Source organism: Neophocaena asiaeorientalis, unplaced genomic scaffold, assembly GCF_003031525.2.
Source record: "Neophocaena asiaeorientalis asiaeorientalis breed wild unplaced genomic scaffold, Neophocaena_asiaeorientalis_V1.1 scaffold150, whole genome shotgun sequence".
NCBI classification, from domain to species: domain Eukaryota; kingdom Metazoa; phylum Chordata; class Mammalia; order Artiodactyla; family Phocoenidae; genus Neophocaena; species Neophocaena asiaeorientalis.
In genome coordinates this window covers 17,161,848-17,183,410 of record NW_020176571.1, presented here as the reverse complement: position 1 = coordinate 17,183,410, position 21,563 = coordinate 17,161,848, and the positions used below count along the sequence as shown (strand labels likewise).

The 21,563-nt window shown below is 33.1% G+C and overlaps 1 protein-coding gene and 1 pseudogene across 5 annotated transcripts in view; both read left to right on the top strand.

The window, feature by feature from the left end:
* C2CD5 (C2 calcium dependent domain containing 5) overlaps positions 1 to 21,563 on the top strand; it is an 82,321-nt gene that overhangs the window by 6,056 nt on the left and 54,702 nt on the right. For all 5 annotated transcript variants that reach the window (XR_003001553.1, XM_024733145.1, XM_024733147.1 and 2 more), the window contains exons 3-9: positions 4,039 to 4,125; positions 5,535 to 5,706; positions 6,986 to 7,081; positions 9,357 to 9,512; positions 10,368 to 10,566; positions 15,761 to 15,912; positions 20,649 to 20,734. Coding sequence is in view for 4 of the 5 variants with exons in the window: in XM_024733145.1 (XP_024588913.1) it covers positions 4,039 to 4,125; positions 5,535 to 5,706; positions 6,986 to 7,081; positions 9,357 to 9,512; positions 10,368 to 10,566; positions 15,761 to 15,912; positions 20,649 to 20,734 (948 nt within the window). In the remaining variant the exon portion in view is untranslated. The remainder of the gene's footprint in view (positions 1 to 4,038; positions 4,126 to 5,534; positions 5,707 to 6,985; positions 7,082 to 9,356; positions 9,513 to 10,367; positions 10,567 to 15,760; positions 15,913 to 20,648; positions 20,735 to 21,563) is intronic.
* LOC112391682 (leucine-rich repeat-containing protein 34-like) lies at positions 7,152 to 8,274 on the top strand (annotated as a pseudogene).

Sequence of the window (21,563 nt, the reverse complement as noted above, 5' to 3'; positions counted from 1 at the left end):
GATTATCTGATCTAACCAGATTATTTGATTGACTAATCAGATATTGGTCCTGATTGCGTTGGGGTTGAGGGAATTTCTACTATATATGATGTGAGGAGTTTAGGAAGCCAGTGAAGACCAAGTAGTACTTAAGGATGATTATTGTGGGAATCTCCAGGATGAACAGGATGGGATTCTGTACCAGGGGAGTATTAATCAAAATATATCCCAATATTAATGTGCATGTTACAAACTGTTCCGCTAAACTACATTATCGTTTTGTGTTTATCCAGGAGCCTTTGAGGGAACAGGGAGAGGAAAGGAAATTAATATTTAATGAGCATTTTCTACCAGACATTTTGCCAAGTCTCTACATACATTATCCTGTTTAATGCTCACAGCAACTCCCCTTTTCAGAGGAGGAAGCAGCTTTAAATAACAGGTTAAATAACTTTCTCAAGGTAATTTAGCTAATGAGTGGGGAAAGAGAAAGCGTTTACTTTACTAGGGAATCTTGTTAAAATCCCTGATGTTCTTTAACTAAATTGTAAGGCATTCATTTAATTGCTGAGTAATAAAATCTCCTTCGAATTAAATAAGGCCAAATGAACTCTGATTCTTCTTTAGTAGAAGGGGAATCACCACAATGTTGGCAAAACATACACTCTAGCCTTTTTCTTCTTCTAAAATCTTGTCTGTTGCTTGTTTGTTTAGTATAGTGTGGGGACTATCAGATTTTTACTATATCTAGAATGGACAGTTGACCAAAAAAAAAAAAAAAATCACAGTATAGCACTACATTATAATGGGAAAAAACTGAAGAGGGCTCTGAAATCATAGCTTAAGAAATGATATGCTGTTTTTGGCAGTTGAGCCAAACTCCTTAAGTACATTTGGCTTTTGAATGGTTTTGAATGCTTTTATGAATCCTAATGACATTTTACTTCAAATAAAGCAGTTTTTAGGTAAATTAAACAATAAGTATTTCTTTGATATTTTGAATATTGAAATGTAATGAAAACTAGATAAGTAAGATTTCTTAAGTATGAGCAGATTTCTTCCCAGGTTTCTTTTTCCTTGTTTCATTTCTTTAACATTTGTGATTTAAAAGTAAAAAAAAAAAAATTATGCAAGTAATACATTTGGCCCTTCGTATCCCTGGGTTCCACTTCCTCGGATTCAACCAACCGCAGGTAGGAAATATTTGGAAATAAATTCCAGAAAGTTCCAAAAAGCAAAACTGGAATTTGTTGTGTGTGATCGCTGTTTACATAGTATTCACATGGTATTTACAACTATTTACATAGCATTTACATTGTGTTAGGTACTAAAGAGATGATTTAAAGTGTATGGGAGGTTGTGTATAGGTTATGTGCAGGTACTGTGCCATTTTATATGAGGGACTTGAGCATCCACAGATTTGGGTATCTGTGGGGTGGGGGGATGGGTGGGAGGAGTCCTGGAACCAATACCCGTGGGTACTGAGGGATGACCGTACATGAATAGCTCCTGTTCGAAAAGATTCAAATACTCAAGTAAAACTTAAAAGCCCCTTATTTCTTACTTACAACACTATACTGTGTTGTCTACACCCTTATCAGTCCCTTCAGAGATAATTGCTGTCACTTCTTTGGCATGTATTCATCTACTCCTTCTCCTTGGCTTTAAAAACAAAAACTTTTACATATCATATTTTTAAAAACAAATGTAATCATACTTTTATATTCTGCTACTTGGTTTTTTCAGTTATTATGCCATTGACATAATCCCCTGACAGTACATGTAATCAACTCCATTCTTTAGTAGGGAGCATGTGATTTATTTAGTCATTTTCTTGTTGTCACTAGGTTTTTGTATATCTTTTGGGAAGGGGCCATATGTGAAAGTACTTCAGGAGAAATTCCTGGCAGTGAATCCAGAATTTTATAACTGAATCAAAACAGTTTTTGCCATTTGAATTTTATTTTAATTTTTGATGTTTTTGAATTTTAAATAATCCATTTAAAAAATAGGTAATATATGTGCATGGCTCAAAATTCAAAATGTACAGAATGAGTCAGCCTCTCATGGCCTTTCCTTTAACCGTTCTGTCTTGTTTCGTTTAGTGGCCGCTGTTAACATTTGTTGTATATCCTTCCAGAAACAATCTATGCATATATAGGCATATATCATATGCCTTATAACATTTTGTCATTTTTTTTCCTCCACAAAGAATGCCGTACACACTGCTCTGCAGTAGAGGGATGTATCTTGGACATTGTTCCATACTAGTGCACGGAGAACTGCTTCTGTCTTCTGTATAGCACTGCATTGTGTGGCTTTCCCATACTTAATTTAGCCAGCTCCTGATTGATGGACTTCTAGGTTATTTCCAATCTTTTGCTACTATATGCTGCTTATATATGTCATCGTGCACCTGTGTATGAATTTAAAGGGTAAAGGCATTTACAATGCACCTGTGTATGAATTTAAAGGGTAAAGGCATTTACAATTTCGGTAAGTGTTGTCAGACTGCACTTTGTGAAGATTGTTCTAATTTGCATTCACAGCAACAGAGTATGAGAGTGCCTCATTCACACTGTGGTTTCAAACTTTTTGATCTTTGCCAACCTGAGTAGTAAAAATGTCGGTTTAGTTTGATTTCTCTTAGTATGAATGAGGTTTTCAGCTCTTGATATACTTAAAAGACATCTCTATTTCCATTTCTTTGAATTTCCTTTTTTTGGTTGGTTTGTTGATCTTTTTCTTATTGCTTTGTAGGAGCTTGTTAGAAATTGAAGAAATTAGCTGTTTGTGACATATTTGGCAAATCCTTTTTCTCACTTTCTTGTTTATCTTTGACTTTATCATATTCCTTACCATGCAGGAACTCATTATTTTTATGTAATTTCTTAAACCTTTTCAACCCTCTGACCAAACTGCCTAGGTACCAAATGGTTGGTATCATTCCTTGATAATTCAAATTGCATGATAAAATAACTAGAAAAATGTACAGAAGATAATAACTATAGGTTTGGGTATTTTGCTTTTAGAACATTTTCTGGACTGATTAAACATTAATATCTACAAGTATTATAATACCCATAGTAGGGTTGTAGGTCAAGAAGGAAAGGAGATTTCATAGATTATCTGATTAAACCAGCATTTCCTAAGTATCTACAACATGCAAAACTCTTGACTGGGTATTGGGATAAACCTTTAATGAATTTTGAGGTTAGAAAAGATACTTAATGGTGATAACTGATAGAATTAGGGAAGAGCTTAGAGAGATCAAGTTTAGGAAAAGTGAAACAATCTAGGGAGTAGTTTCTTAACTGTTTTGCTCTTAAGCTTCCTGACCGCTTCTTAAGTCCAGCCTGAGGTTTCACAATCTCCATTCTTTCTTAGAAGCAAGTCCCAGGGATTTAGCCTCCTTTCTGCCGCCTTCCTTTTTTTCTTATTTACTTTTGCATTTTGATTTAGTATCTGCCAAGACTGGCTGTGAAACAGGGTAGTCTCCCCATTCCAACCCCTTTTATTGTCCCTGAAGATAGAAACATAAAACCCTTAATGACCATAGTTTATTGCTGATCACTGTGTATGCACAGGTAAGGATTTAAAAAGTAACAAATACTGAGGAAGTGAGAAAATATGAGGATATGTTACTAAGTTCTTATAATAATGGGCTGTAGTTCTGGATTCCCTTGATGAGATGGTAAGAGTCAGTTGTCCTTTCTACCTTCTGATTGTATTTTGCTGGTCCTCCACCCTTAAGACTTTCCCCTTTTGTCTGAGGTCCTGTTTAGTGAAGGCCATGTGAGTACTTTCTCCACACTGACATAACGGTCTGATTTTAATTTCCCTGTAGAGCTAGTCAGGCAGAACAGTGGGTGATCCCTTGTTCCAGGTGTAGTTTATAAACTTGCCTGGACCCATCCATACTTTCTTGCCTTTTGTCTCAGGGCATAGTTGTCTTTTATCCCCTTCATGGTTAATCCTCCTATTGTTTAGCTGGTGTTAAATTTTAATTTTATTCACATTTTTAATATTTTTATTTGAACTGTTCTTACTTGTTTTTAGGTAAAATTTGGTAATACCACCTTTAAAACAGATGTGTATCTCAAGTCCCTCAACCCTCAGTGGAACTCAGAATGGTTTAAATTTGAGGTAAGTTTTTAAATGTCAGCATTTTTGCGTGTGCATTTTTGAGGTGACCCTTTTTTCGCAGGAATGATTGGACTACGTTTTATTTCAGGTATAGTAGTTTTCCTACACCATAAAAATATTTTCTAAGAATATTGAGTTTTCAAAAAATTATGTTACAGTTCAGAAAATATCATATATGAATAGGAGAACCCAGATTAAAAAGGTATTATATTATTATATAGTAATTTTCTCTGGATTTTATCATATACCAAAAATCACTTAAGAATAATGTACAGATTAAACATCTTTTTGAATTGTGATAAAAATACGTATCATAAATATTGCCATTTTAGCCATTTTTAAGTGTACAATACAGTAGCATTAATTGCATTCACATACATACAATGTTGTGCAACCATCACCACTATTTCCAAAATTTTTTCATCACTCCAAAGAGAAAATACTCATTCAGCAATGACTCCCCATGCCCTCCTCTCTCCAGCCCCTCGTAACCTCTAATCTACTTTCTGACTCTGAATTTGCCTATATAAGCATTTCATATAAGTAGAATCATAAGTATTTGTCCTCTTGTGTATGGCGTCTTTCACTTAGCATAATGTTTTCAAGGTTCATCCATGTTGTGTAGCATGTATCAGAATTTCATTCCTTTTTATGGCTGAATGATAGTCCATTGTATGAGTATACCATATTTTGTTTATCCTCTATCTGTTGATGCACACTTGGGTTTGTTTCTGCCTTTTGGCTATGGTGAATAATGCTGCAGTGAACTTTGGTGTACCAGTATCTGTTTGACTCCCTGTTTTCAGTTCTTTTGGGTCTATACCTAGAAGTGGAATGGCTGAGTCACACGGTAATTTCTGTGTTAAGCTTTTTAAGGAACTGCCAAACTTTTCCACAGTGGTTGCATCATCTTACATTCCTACCAGCATGTGTGAGAGTTTTGGTTTTTCCATATCCTTTTCAATACTTGTTATTTTATTTTATTTTATTTTTAAAATGTAAGTCATCCTAGTAGGTCTGAAGTGGTATTCACAGTATAATTTTAATGTGTATTTTTATTATGAATGAGGTGAGTTTGATTTCCTATGGCTAAGGACCATCTGCATTCTTTTACTTTGAACTGTCTCATATTTAAACCACCTGAAGAAGGTATTTAGGTTTCAGAGGTTGACTTCACCAGACCTGATGACCAGTTTAATACAAAGAATGTAGATGTGAGGTGTTATCTAATTGGTTTTGATTTGCATTTCCCTAATGACTTATCTCTCTACCTACCTTTGCTTAGAGATAAATCTATAAGATTTCTTTTCCTGGAAATAAGTAATCTTTTACATTTGGTATATGTATACATTTATGGTAATGAAGATTTTTAAATTATAAGATTTAATTTTTAAGATATACTTTTTTAGGTGGATGATGAAGATTTACAAGATGAACCTCTCCAGATCACAGTTCTTGACCATGATACATATAGTGCAAATGATGCCATTGGTAAAGTGTACATTGACATTGATCCTTTACTCTACAGTGAGGCTGCAACAGTCATCTCAGGATGGTTTCCAATTTATGATACCATTCATGGTAAGCAATACATTTTAAGAAAATAAGTCACAGTCTTTTAATTTATCCTTAAAGACTTTTGTGTTGTGCCTGGTATTTTTAAAATACATATCTTCAAAAGATGTCTTCTCTTTTAATAGACGTGGTAGTCTGTATTGTTGGTAGAATTGTAACTTTTCTGACCATAATTTGAAATAATGCCTGCTAAATTTGTACAATATAGTAAGCAAATGTATCATTTGAAAATCATCTAATATTGCTACTCTGTTTCTAAAACACATTTTAAAATGAATAATCTTGAAACTTTTCTACTTAAAAATTCTTGAAAGGAAAAAAAATTCTTCAAAGGCTTTTTGTGGCCTAAAGCAAAGTTCTCAAAGTATGGTCTGGTCTGGGGACATCTGTGGGTCCATGAGATACTTTCACAGGCTCTGTGAAGTGAGATGAGAACTGTTTTCAGGATAATACTTATATGACATTTGCCATTTTTAGTCTCACTTCCTTACAAGTTGTACAGTGGAGTTTTCAGAGGTTTTATGATGTATGATGTTACCACACATTGAATGTAGAGCAGAAATTAGAATCTAACTATTTCATTAAGCTACACACTATAGAGATTGGCAAAAATGTAATGTAATGCCACCCTTATCACTAAAATTTCTTTTGTTTTTCAAAATAGTTATTTTTATAAAAGTGTTTATTTTGACATAAATCGATTTACTGCTACTTTAAATGAAGTAATAAGTAAATATTTGTCTAAATTCTCAATTTAAATTTATAGTATGGTAAATATTGAAGGTTTTGACCCGCATAGACAAAGATTCTTTGAGATCTTCAGTAATTTTTGAGATTGTAGAAGGGTCCTGCAATCAAAAAGTCTGAGAGCCACTAGCCTAAAAATATGTCATCTCTTTAAAATGGCAGAGGGACCATTATGGGCATAAGGAACTGGCAGATGCTCCTGCCTACAGCCTTGCATTTTTCTGTCTATTTTACATTTTTGACCTGGCAATTCCATTGGTAGTAGTTTATTATAAGAAGATAAGATGTTTGATGAGATTTATGTGTATTGTAACATTCATATTCTATATTATTCATTGATGTTTAAAATGGTAAAATAAATTGGAGAACACGATTTACTTAAATAAATTAGAGCATCTATAGAATGAAAATAATTAGGAAACAAAGTTAGCATTGCTGTTATGATTGATACATTATTTTTAAATCATTATTTGCCTGATTATTTAATTATACTTTATTTTCTTAAGGTAGAAACTTGTTTTTCCTTTTGAAATTATAGGTATCCGTGGGGAAATCAATGTAGTTGTCAAAGTAGACCTCTTCAATGATTTAAATCGATTTAGGCAGTCGTCATGTGGAGTCAAATTCTTTTGCAGTAAGTAAATATATTTTATTACTCATTTGACAGGAAATTTAATAATTGTTAAATATGAGAAATCAAATTAATGTTTCAGAAGTCTAATGGAAAACGTATTATACCTTGGTCTTAATGCCAGAGAGAAAATTGTGAATTTTTCAGAAGTAATTACTGTAGCTCTAGGAACTGTTTATCTGATTTTAAAGTAAATGATATCTAATTTTTCACAAGTTCATAGAAAGTTTTTTTTAGAAAAATCCAGTGGGGCATGTTTGTGCATGCGGTCATCATGACAGTGACACTGTGGCCCACAGGGAGGCTGCCTCTGGCTGTTCCCCACATCCCCCCTTCTCTAGTCTCTGTGCCAGCCTCTGCCCACAAGCGTGTGATTAGAAGGAATCACATTAATCATTGCTGGTTACAGTCACTTAACTCCAGTAGAAAGGGTAACAGGTGAAGATTTTTGGATCTTTTTCAGAATTTTTAAAGAAGAATCCATATATTAATGAGACAATATTTACATAAACCTTTAGTGATATTGAGTCTGAGGTGGAGAATTAATTGTTAAAGCACTACATAAGATTACAGCTCTGAAATACTTAAGAATGACTGGAAACAAGATTGAAAATAAAGGTGGAATGTTTTTTCCTGCAATGCAACAATTTAATTCATCCTTAGAGAAATTAGATATGGGAATGCAAAGTGTGCATTTGTAGGTGAACTGTGCATTTGCTACAGTCCTAACTCAAAACCCAACAATTAAGGGAATAAACCCAAACGGACCTATACAGAAAGAGTCCACAATTCATTTAGGCCACATGTTGAAAGAAAATCACTGCATTGTTAAACTAGGTATGTGTCTGCATAATATAAAACACTGTGATATGAAACAGATGATACACTGTATCTGTACAGTAGCCTTTGCTACTTTGATGTCAGCGGGTTGTCAGAGGTTAGCGACAACATAGGGGGAGAGGACTTGTCACACTTTCTCAGCCAATGAAAACAAATCCCATTAATGCCTACATTTGGGAAACAAATTTGATGAGGCTACACGTGTGGCATATTCAGACTTAATTCAAATGGGCTCTTCGAAATCGGGCCATACAGACGTGGAGCCATTTGTGGTGAATGGACGTGTATATCTTGCAGAAGCCTCAAATGGCTTTAAAAAGCAGAATTATTTAAAAAGCATAATTACTGGACACTAATTTATAGAGAAGATTGCAAGCTAATCATCTAACGTAGAATTTACTCTTGTACCAGTAAGTCAACAAAGGTTAAAATAATTTTCACGTATTTGTCTTACTTTATAAAGGTTAATATTTTATTGCCCATTACATTTCTTTCAAAAGTTAGAACAAATTACTTTTGTCCAATGTGTAAAAGATCTGACTATAATTAAGCTTTGAATAACTGTCAAAAAAAGAAAAAGCCAGTGGCTTTTTATGCTGGTATAGGATGCTGAAAGATAGGAGTGGAGCACTAGAGGTGGCACTGTGGTACTATCCATAGTGACATAAGCATCTACAGGTACGGAGCCCTGCGGATGCCATGAAATATGGGTCACAATTAAACAGATCTGGGCAATTCATAGCCAGCCTGGACTAATAGGGTTGAAAACTCCTATGTAGTGGAGTTAGTTTCAAGGCATGCATATAGTTTGGTATAGATGTTCTCACATTCTCCCCTTTTTAATAAATCCAGTGACGTTTGTTGTTCTATGTATTGAATGAGTCTATTAAGTAGTATAGTGACTACTGAACCAATTGGCCTTATAACCATGGATTATTAGAAACTACAGGCCTGTATGACTTCTCAGATTATGTCAGAAAGTTAATGGCTTGGTTTTTAAGGCTGCAGTATGTGGTGTGCAGAACTTTTTCAAAGGACTTCCGATGATTAGAGTGTTTTGGTATTCATTATCTGCTTTCTGATTTTTTATATAATATCAGCTAGCTCACTTTAATTTTGACTTTTTTACACTTCGTATTGAACGCTATTTAAGATGGTCTGTAGCTGTTTTCTGAATTATAAAAATACAGTTTATATCTTACTATGCTTACTTGAGAAAGGCAAGAGGCCTCATGAAGGAAAATGATTATTTCTAAGAATAAAATGGAACTTAGAAGACTGTTTGATTGAAAGTATTATTATGATTGCATTGAGGTTATCACAGTAAAAGATGTTCTTGTACTATGTATCCAAAAGGTAAGAACTTAGTTGTACATTTTTAAAAAGTTAAATTTAGCCTTGTGATAAAGAGAAGCATAATAGATAATTTTTTTAACAGCGACATCTATTCCAAAGTGCTATAGAGCTGTAATAATTCATGGATTTGTAGAAGAACTTGTGGTCAACGAAGACCCAGAATATCAATGGATTGATCGAATTCGCACACCAAGGGCATCAAACGAGGCCAGACAGAGACTCATTTCTTTAATGTCAGGTATTTAAAAAAAAAACAAAAAACTTCATGGCTGATTGACTTAATCCTCCAAAATTCTTCACTTCCTTTTGACATGCTACTAAAACTTTACAATGAAGACTATGAATTGTTAACTGACTGATTCCCTATCCCTGGCCCCGTCCTCCTGAACACATGTGCATTGCCATCTTATAATAAGACGAAATCTGAATCAGAAGCTTATAGTTACTTCTTAACTAGGTAGTAAAAGGAAATTGGGCTTATGAAGTGGCATGGTAGAAAATGCCCTGAGCAAGGAGGTAGGAAACTGAGTTCTAGTTTTCCTCTTTGGAGTGTTTATTTGTTGTCAGAGCTTAGGTAATCTCTCTAAGGTGTTTTGTTTAAATGTTGCCTTTTCATAGTCCTTCTCTGACATCTTTTCCCTCCTTTTCCCCCTCCCCCCCCGCCACTCTTACCCCATTACTTTTCTTTATTTTCCTTTGAAGAACTTATTTCCATCTAAAGTTTGTATTTATTATGTACATATGCGTGAGTGTATATATACACTCGCGCATGCATGCATACACACACACACTCTCACACAGATATATCAGATAATAAATATGTTATATTTAATAAGTACAAATGTTATGTTTATAATAAAATTATGTATTTAAATAGAAAATAGAAATATATTTATACTTATATTAACATGTTAATTATATTTAATATTTATAAATACATACAAATGTTATATTTATATTTAACATAATGTTACACTTAATATATTAAATAATCTATGATTTTCTGGACTCTTTCCTATTACCACCATGTCCAGCTTTGTATTATGCAACATGCAGATAAGAGGCCGACTGTGTTTTCTTTCTTTTTTCGTAGGTGAACTGCAGAGGAAGATTGGCTTGAAAGTACTTGAAATGAGAGGAAATGCAGTTGTCGGGTACTTACAGTGCTTTGATCTGGAAGGCGAATCTGGGTTAGTGGTACGAGCCATAGGAACAGCGTGTACACTGGATAAATTAAGTAGCCCAGCAGCATTCCTTCCTGCATGTAATTCCCCGTCCAAAGAAATGAAGGAGTAAGTATGAATCGATGATTTGTTCTTATGGAGCTTTTTATCTTTTGTACATATTTTCATTTGATTTGAAAAATTTTTTTTTTTTTTGCGGTACGTGGGCCTCTCCCGCTGTGGAGCACAGGCTCCAGACGCGCAGGCTCAGTGGCCATGGCTCATGGGCCCAGCCGCTCCGCGGCATGTGGGATCTTCCCAGACCAGGGCACGAACCCGTGTCCCCTGCATCGGCAGGCGGACTCTCAACCACTGCGCCACCAGGGAAGCCCTGATTTGAAACATTTTAGTAGAGTTGTTCAACATACATTTTTTCCTGCAGCAGTTTTCTTATCAGAGATGACTATCAAAATTTGAAGCTTAAAACTATTTAGATATTCCTAATATTTTATTTATACTGTCATGAAATTCAAATTAAGTAATGTAAAATTAAACTTGTTCCACATCTTTAGACACTGTATATCTAAAGCTTATGCATTCTGAAGAATTTTACTTGTTGTCTGGGGAATGCTTAATACCCTATATCTAATAATCCAATTATGCCTATTATTAGCAACATAGTATAGAAAGCAGGAAAGATTGACCTGTGCAGGGGTCTCAAACTCCAGTGTCTACAGAGGCCAAGCAGTTTATATAAATAAAATAATTGGGTATAATGGAGAATACTGGGTACTGCATAAAGCAGATGTTGGCAGACTTTTTCTGTAAAAGGCCAGATAGTTAATATTTCAAGCACTGGCCATATAGTTTTTATGTTTGTTTACCAAAAAAAAAAAAAGGAGTTTGACAATCTTGATCTAAAGGAATTTAAACTCTTACATTTTTTTAAAAAAGTATTTGTGATCCAACAGAACATTTCTGTTGGCTCCATTTTGCTAATGTGTCATCGTTTGTGCCTAAGGCAGAGATTCTCAACATGGTGTTGGTGGTGCTATCAACAAAGAATGCTTGAAATGAAAATTTTCTGTCGTAATGCTTGGGGTGAGCAGGATGATTCTGTTGGGGACCAGAAATGCTGACTGTCCCGCACAGCTAGGGACAACTCTGTACAACAAAGACTTGTTCCATACTAAATGCCAATGGTACTTCCATTGAGAACCATTGCTCTAGAGATTCTTCTAGATCAAGGGTCAACAAACTTCTTTGGTAAATTACCGGAATGGAAATAGCAAGGACTCAGCTCTGCAGATGTTGCATGAAAGCAGCCGTCAATAGTATGCAAATAAATGAGTGTGTCTTTGTTCCAATAAAACTTAATTATTTTCGAAACAGATGGCAGGATGGATTTTGGCCTGTACTATATGGTGTGCTGACCTCTGTCTTTTATCATCAGGAGGTCAGAGTTCTGTAGTCAGAAAACCCAAAATGTTTCCCAGTTCAGCAGTAGTCAAGAGAGGTTGCCTAGAAAGCAATCACAATTTTTTTTTTCAAACAGTCTATGTAAAAGTGAGATTCTTTATCAACTTTTTCTTTTTGTTTACTTGTTCCATTCTGCTGGCCTTTAGTTATTTGGGTTAAATTTTAGTCACAAGAGGGAGCACAGTATTACATATATTGCCTAATTTTGTTTGGAAATATATTGATAAGTGAAATGTTTTAAATGATTTATTGAGTGAATTTGCTTTATCTTCCATTTAAAATCTGTCTTAAAAAAGATATGAACTGCCTTCTGCTACAGGTAAAGTCAGATTGCAGGTATAACTTTTTGAGGGATTTAGGTTTTTTTTCTCTTTCCATAGCAAATTTAAGTAAAGAGCTGGGTCCCTCTTCCTTCTGCCACCCTCCAGCTTTATCTGTACGGCCTGAAGGGGCCTGGCCTTTGCAATTGTGATGTCTGAAGTTTTCCTCTTTTCACTGAATTACTTAGTGGAAAGAAAGCTGCAGTACCTGTTGGTGCCTTAAAGTGACATATGGATGGTAGGGGAATACATTTCGCCTTCATTCAGGAAGAGCTCCATTAATGTAAATCTGAGCTTGTCTAAGTTTTCTTTTTCTAATTTTGTTGTAGCCATTTGCCTTAAATTGTCAGCTATTCACACCATGAAGAATTTAAGTGGCTTCATTAAGATTTCCTAATGGCATATTACTGCATAAGTCATGTTATTTAAAAAAACAAAACCAAAACCTCAGGCTGCTTTATTTCAACCAGCTTCTTTGTATTTTTGTTAATGAATCAATTTGGGCACTAGTTTAAAATTGTTTTATGAGTCACCTGATTATAATTATTTTGGTTTTGAATTTTAACATTGTTGATTCTAGACAGGGATTTGATAAGGTAGTTTGGATTATGTTCCTGCCTGAATAGATTTAATGTTAGAAATACCACTAGGGTATTCTTGTAAGGCAACCTTTCATGCAAGGAGATTGATAAGAATTAGGACTCAAAGAATACATTATGGTGATGCTCTCTCCATTGTACTTGGATTTTAATTTGATGTCATAATTTGAACACTTAATGATGTTCGTTTTATTTTACTTTTATTAATGGTGTGTTCTGCTCCATCAGTTTGTGTTTTCCTTTTAGATATTTAGTGTATTATGGAGTATAAAGCTCTTTGGTGTTTCCTAGCTGAACTATCTTGATGGTAGAAAGTGCATTTAAATATGGTTTATTGATTCTCTAATTTAAAAAAAAAGTACTTTCTAGGAGACATTAGTCATAGTTTCTCCTCTGTACGGCACCGATTCTTAGACTTTTTAACTCCATTAGCCACTTACTTCAACAGAGAAAGAAAAAACAAAAATAAAACCTCACCCAGTTGCTTGTGTAGAAATTAGTCACCAGTGAGATATTTGATTTTTACCAGTTAAACACTTTAAAAAATTAAATTAGCAACAAAAGCAAAAACATTTGTCCTATAGTAAAAGCAGTGATATTTTCAGAAAGTAGATGGTCTTTAAAAGACCATTATTGCCAGTTAACGAAAACTCATGTTTGGATCTCGATAAATTGTGATTATTGGGAATGTTCACTGGGCAGCGGAAAAGGAAATAAGGCCAGGAAAAGTTGGGCTCTCGATTACTTTTAATTTGAATTCTAAAAAATGGGAGTATGGTAGTTTTTCAGAGTGTAGTGACTTAATTCATTTCCCCTCATTGTGCATAAGGGAAGGCATTGCACAATGAAATAGTTGCTAATATGAAGTCTAGGATTCTTAATTATATAATATACCTTTTTTTCCCCATCCACTATAACTATGCTCTTTCAGCTAAATTTCTTTGTGAAAATTTAAGTGCCGTAGATGTATGTTTCTGGTCTAAGTGTATCTGGTCTGAGTATCCTTTACATGTGCATAGATGTGATCTATTGCAGGATGTTAGTTGATATCTTACACAATTTCAATTTAGAATGTAGTTTAACTAAATTCTGTTTAAGTTTAATAATCTATTCTGTTTGAAAGCTACACAAAAGTCATTATATTGCTTAATGTTTTTTTTTTTTAAAGTGGTGTCCCTTTGCTTTGTTTTGTTCCCAGTGTAACCTGGTTTTAAGCTATATACTTGGGGTGCTGAAATATGGAATAATTGGATCTACTTATATTAATTCAATTCACTCATTTCTCTTTATGCTGTCATTTTCATATTCTTATATAGCTCTGTCTTGATATGCTAGACAGAAACAGTTCTGTTAGTTAAACTTCCTTTGTAGAAAAACATATCAGCAGTTATTCATATCTCAGTTTCAAAGTAGTATAAGAACATCGTATTTGGCTTTTCATTTTTATGTGTGTTTTCTTCCTGAAATATTGTTTAGTAAGCTCTGTGGTGATCAAAATAATAGCAAACATTTTAAAGTAACTGAAAATCCAAATTTTAATCTTTTTCTTATTTAATTCCACTGGCAGTTCTGCTTGCTATTTTTCTTATTCACAATTCTAATTTATTAACCTGATTCTTTGTAACTATTTCTTAACAAATTAATATTTAGCTCTTCTTTTTTTATCTCAACTTGTTTTGTGCATGCTAGGGATTAAAAAATAATTCCTGTCCCCTAACTACAAGCTCCTTTGAAATTATTTTAACATAACTTTGCTATCTCTTGTATGTATTGTTTTCTTTTCTTCCACTTTGACCACAAATTCCCTCAGGTCTCCGCTGGTTCATCCTCCAAGCCATGGATGCCGCTCGACTCACAACAGCCCAATTCACACTGCTACTGGCTCACGACTTACTCAGAACTTCTCTGTGTCTGTTCCCACTCTCATCTATACTGGTACGAGACTGCTCAGACTCCAGAGCTGGGGAAGCAGGCCACGGGCAGAGTGGCTGCAGAGGGCAGGCAGGCAGGTAGCGTAGGCAGGTACCACAAGTCTTTGCTTCCTCCTTTTCTCACTCGTAGTCCAGTGGCACTGAAGAAATCCTGTATTTAGCCGCCGCAGAGGCTCTAACTACATGGAAGTGAAAGTGTTCTTCCAGCTTCCAAAGTCTCTTCCATAGATCCTCTAAGAACCCTATCTTGTATATGTATACTGTGAGTTTTTAGGAGAATCCTCCAGTATGTATTTTTGCCATTATTTCTGCATTTGGTTAGAAATAAAATTGATGATTGGACTCTAAGTGAAATAGCTGCCAAAGCTTCTGATTTGCTTATTTTCTTTATATACAAAACTTGTAACAGTAGGGTCTGTTTCATTCTGTGGAAGAGAGCTGTTGGAAAACAGGTAAGCGACTCTTCTGCATAAAATGCAATGTTTCTGTGTAGCCTATATTCATTTTCCACTCTGCTGTGTTTTTAGCTGTGGCACTCTTGATGCTATAGGATAAGGAAACATGTTTTTCTTTTCAAGATATCTGTGTGTGCAAATATAAAAAATGTTGTGAATATTTACACACACCATTTGCAGTCATCATTTTTTCTTTTGTAACTTAAAAAAGCATTGTTTGTTTGAAAATATTTTTATTCATGTATTTATTCTTTTTGTTTATTTCTTCTTTTAATGTTTTTTTACCCCCTTAGTCTGCCATTTCATGCTGTTTTGCTTTTTTACTTGGCTTATTAACTGTTTCAAGGCAGATAATTACTTATCTGGAGAATGATGAATGGTTAAACAGCAATTGGATGTCTTTGGCCTCATACCCAGCTCCACACTTAAGAAATGACTGCTGGCCCTGCCCCAATACTTTCCTGGTGTTTAGATCATGCTGCCTCCGTCAAGTCCTTTGGCACATGATTACTTAATATTTCTCCACCTTCTTCTGGCAGGATTCCCTTCAATGAAGATCCCAATCCCAATACTCACTCATCAGGACCCTCAACCCCTCTGAAAAACCAAACTTATTCCTTTTCACCTTCCAAGTCCTACAGTCGACAGTCCTCTTCTTCTGATACAGATTTGAGTTTGACACCCAAAACTGGTAAGGCACTTCCGCTCACTTTTTCTCTTTTTTTTCCAAATTTGTTTATGTTCCTTATTAGCTTTCCATCCAAGCCTTTCTTCCTGTTTTTGGCATTTAAGTTAAAAGATAATGTGAATACTGATCATTTTCAGTTACTACAATTAAAATGTGAAAATTTTGTGTAGTTCAGAAGTTACCTTGTTCAGAGAGTGACATTCTGTTGATTTAATCATAGCGTAGATAAGAAGGCCAGAATTTATTTTTGCATGTAGTCATTTTCCATTTCATGCTCAAATTAAGAGGAATAACATCGTAAAGCATTTGGATAGAAAGTAACGCTAGTAGCTTGCAATCCAGTTCCTCATGCAGTATGAGCATTTTTGAATTCATTGTTTCTATTTTGGAATTTAATTCTAAGATTTTATTAAGAAAAAAATCTTACAACTGATTTGGTTATTTTGGAGTACATATATCTGTTTATTAGCTTATTATTTAAAATATTTGGTTCTGCTAGTCTTACTCTCTAGGTTAGAAAATAGCATTTTTGCTTTACTTATTCTTGCATATTTGCCAGGGTATGAAATTTATAATTTTTCCCTCTCCTATTTGTATTTTGTTAATCTCTGAGTTTTTGTGAATATGTTTTATGATAAAAACTGATTAAAAAAATCAAATTAGTTTCTTACTCCTTAAAATAGAATTAGCTTATTTAAGTCATTGAATTATTATTCTTAAGAAAAATAAAAAATAAATAAAACATTTAAAAGTTAATCGTTTGCAATTTTTGCAAATAGCATTTTTGTCTGGGAGTTTCCTTGCCAGATTGATGAAAACATTTTGCCTAGTTTATTTGCATTATTTTTAATTTATCATCTTTAATAACCTTATTTTTGTGTTAGACAAGAGATTTGGAAAATGACCCCAGATTTTACGAAAACAATGAAAAGAACCAGCACTACTTCCAAAGTAAAGAAAGGGCATTTTAAAAAATCCTATAGACATAATATCTATTTTTATAAATGTAGTCACAAAGTGTAAAGAAGATAATTATTAACACCTAATTCTTTGAAAATAATTGCTTTATTTTTACATGTATAGTTATAAATAACAACTTAAAATAATGTGATATTTGATAGTAATGGATGCTTTGGAATATGGCATCTTCACCATATTTGTGTCATAAAAACTGAACCATTGAAATTGTAGTGAAGTGGGTTTTTTGTTTTGTTTTGTTTTTAAGTAAAGGCTGAGGTTCTGGCCTTGAAATTCATAACAATGAAAACAATAAAGACCTAGGATAGCATTTGAAGAGTAAGTTTTCTTAAACATATTTTTGAGGCTTTGTCCACTGGTTGTTTATTTGTGTATTCCAGGTCACTTTTCAGTATTTCTTACCTTCCTTTTTTTTGCCATACTACAGACACATTTTTGAAAGTGTTTCCTTGGTCTTTCTGTTTCTTTTTTTTCATTCACCAGAAAAGCCAAGTCTAAAGAAGATTGTCAAGTAATAAATTAACTGAAAGAGACTTCTCTTTCCTTAGCTTTCTAGTAGGCAATCAATTGTACTATCAATGAAAACTTTTTTGCATTTTATTTTCTAGCTCCAAATTTTTAGTTTTTAAAAATTAACTTACAAAAGAGCTATTACTCTCATGTATTTCTACATTTATAAGCTGTCACTAAATTAATCATTTTGTTTTACTATAACTATTCAATACCTCAATCGCATATTTATAGGATATTAACAATTTTTAGTTGTTTGGCCTTATCATGGGTCCCAAAAATATCTTTGAATACTCCTGAGGAGCATTGCTATTTCTCATGGAGATTTAAAGTGGCAAAATTATGAATGTTCTAAAGTTCCTAGAGCTGTAGTTCAGCATGTATTTCATGATAGATTAGTTGTTTATGATTGATTTATTATAGGTAAATTGGAGAGCCAAAAAAATAGAATAAAGTTAATAAAACTTAGACTGAGAAAGTTGTTTTTCTGTTTGTAGTTAAAGCTATCACCCACCTTCAGATGGATCTTCAGATGGGTTTTTAAAAAATTTCATATTGATTTAAATATTTTTATAGAGTCTAATTTTTGACATTTTACAAGGTTTTATTTTCATTTTTTTTGCAAGTATTCAACTAGTAGGAGTGGAATTTTAGAATTCTAGTGTTAGGATATTGATGTGACACCTGACTAAGCCAGTTTTTACTTTTTTTGGTCAGGCTTTTTGCCATGTATGTTTTTTGTGATCCAGAGGGTGTTTCTTTGGCTCTTAGGTACTCAAATCTTTGTAAATATAAACAGTACTGTGATAGGATTTGCGTATTTAAAATTTTAGAGGAAAAAGAAAATCATTAATGTACATCTCAAAGATGGACAGAAAGAAGTTAATATTTTATTTATTTAAACTTAATGGCGACTATCTGCCTAATGTGGTAGCAAGTGTTGATTTTTTCTGAATGGTATTCAATTAAAATACTCATAAGTGGTATGTTTTAGTTAATAACATTTGAAGAACTATACTTTTACCACTTTGAATATGTTTTTATATTTGAGACAACAAATTTCTGGCTTTAAAAAATGTGGTACATTTTAGCTTTACACAGCCTTAAGCAAAAAATGGCAGGAAAGTCAGCTAAAAGTAATTAGAATGGCATAAAATCCTATGTTAGTGATTTAAAAATTTTTAATGAGTGCAGAGTTTGTAAAGGTTTTGTTGAATTTTAGACTCTGCCTTTTATTTATATTATGTCGAATAGATGATCTTGCTGAATGACTTCATATGCTTACTTGATTGGTGTATGCATTTTACAGTTCATTTCTACTGTTATGTTTTGCTTCATCATTGCTTTCCTTATCCTGCATTTTCTGGTCATCTTCTGAATCTGCAACTTTTCTCTGCTACTTTCCTCCACAGCACCTTACCCACAGGGGGCTAGGATTTACCTGTGTCCCAGCTCCCCCTCTCTCTCTTGTGGTTCCCTTCATCTTAAAAAGTCCTGTCTTCTCCTCTCGGAATCTAGCCTTCCCCCTCATCCTTCTAGCCTTGTCAGCCCAGTTCTGAGGAAAAGTGTTTCTTTCAGTGAAGAGCTGTTCCTGGCTGCTTCTGGTAGGATCATATTATGTCAGCTTTTTAATCCCTTTATTTTAAATCATCTTTGAAAAAAATTAATTATTTCATACCATATAGAAGTATTGGGTATTTTACACAGGATGTACTCTTATTTTTCTTATTGGCAGACAGAGTTTAATGGTTAGAATTATTATGAGGACATGATTGAGGATTACTTGATGGATAATTATGAATATTCTGCTAAAAGAATTTTATGTATTAAAAATTATATGTCTAAGGACACGTAGATCTGCATATTTCCAATAATTTTTAGATTCTCATTACCAGAGTTTCTGTTCTGGATGCTTTACTTTCTTTCCCTTCACACCAACTCCATTCATGTTGGACCTGTACCATCATGTTGCTAAACCATATGGTTACATTAGTAAATTATTCTGTTTGAATCAGTTTAAGTCTCATTTTGGTGATATTCTTTCATTATCCATTTTTTTTCTGTCCATTGCATTAAGTTTCAAGTTATTCTGCTCTATTTTCTGATATTTCATTTATCTCTACAAGATTACGTTTTATTTTATGGCTTTCAATATGCTTCATATAAAAATCTTAGTTTCATTTCTGTGTTTAGTATTGTATAGTCTCTAAAAATTACATTTAGGTTACTACAAGAAAAATACATTTCATTTTATTTTTAAAGAACAGAATGGGACTATACACATGCTAACTTTTGTTTCCTTATCCAAGAACAGCTAAAAATGTAAAAGTAAATTAGTTCCTTTTTTAAGTCATCGTACGTAGTAAATCTGCCTGCATGTATCTTCAGTTTTAAAAGGTGGGACTAAACTATAAACTCTAGTTTGTAGAGTACTGGCTTCTCACCTGTCCCCTGCTTTCTATAATTCTTTGACCATAATTGGTCTATTAGTATTATCAAAAGAATAAACTAAGATAGGGAAAGAAATTTAAAATTAAGCCTTTAAAAAAATACATCTAAGAGCTTGGGAAATGTAATTCTTTCATCCATGACTGTGTACATTTGTGAGGTGTCTATTATATGCCTCTGGTTTTTTAAAAAAACTCTTTATGTTAATTTTTGCAAACGACTGTTGAAAACTATGATATGACTATTAATACTGTTTTGTCATGAATGTTATGTTTAGGAATGGGAAATTATCAGAAAATAGATGTGACTATATTTCAGAATTGCCTGAAATTATTCATGCTCTTTAGAGAATTTTAGAATATTTTAGATAAGCCCAATTAGTGCTTTTTCTCTCTATATATTTACTTTTAAATAAACATTTAATTTTCTCATTTCTTTTAGCACTCTTAAATTGTTAGCATGGTATAAATAATTGGTATTATATTGATTATTTTTTATTAGAAGATTTTAAAATTGAATATTATATAAAAATTTATCACCTTAATATAATTTTATAAATGATTTTTAGAACAAATTAAGTCCAAAGCTTGCTGTGATCAGTAGGACTTTGGCATCTTGCTTCTAAAGAAAACGTTGTGAATAAAAACAGTAAAATATGTGCTTAGTTGCCATCACAAATACTTTAAATGTTTGGATTGTTTTTAACAGATTTTGACTCATGATATTTATGAAGATGAATGCAATTAAACTGTCTGTTTCTCTAGTTGTTTTTTGGTTGTTATTTATGTACTGATGTTCTGTAGGAATGGGAAGTGGTAGTGCTGGAAAAGAAGGGGGGCCCTTTAAAGCTCTCTTAAGACAGCAGACTCAGTCAGCATTGGAACAGAGGGTAAGAGTCACTCAACATTCCTTATTCTTACACTGTTAATATGATTTCATTATCATGCTTCCATGTACTTATAACTTATTTTTATAATTTTATAATAAGTTTATTTTATAAACTTATTTTTATAAACTAGTTTTGGTCATGTATCTATAATACTGTAATTTCAATCCAAAATATATTTAAGGTATCAGAGTAATTCATTTATGAATAATTACTTTTAATTTGGAATAATTCTATAAATATTTTTGTTTTGTCTTCCAATATTATATTAGAAATAATCTATTTGGAAATATCCACTGAATGATGAAATCATTTCTGATTTTACATTAAAGTTATAGTATGTAAAAGAAAATTTTCTAGAAAAAATTTTATTGATGTTATATTAAAAATAATTCTTTAGTATATTAATATATTTATTTTCTGAGATGATTTTTATCACTGGCCAATGTCCTTGGGTTTAAGAAATGCAGATTCCATATTTCTACAGATTAACATAGATAATGTGGTTGTTCAGTATGTGAATACATCACTTTTAATTACTATAAATTTGTTTTATTAAATATGTTGTATGGAACAATGAATAGTTAAAGTTTTGGGATGATTTTCTCTTTTTATTTTTTTGTATAAACTTCATTGCTAAGGGAGGAACACCTCATAGGTTCTGTAGGAGGCGGGTATGTTTCTGAACCTGTGTGAGAACCTATTTCATGTATTGGTAGCTTTTGTAGTTTGAATCTTGATCATTTAAATTTTATTTAAGCTTTTAACAAATGTTGCCAGCTTTTTTTCTTTTCATAATGCAAAGTTTCTTTTTTTAATTTAATAGCACTAT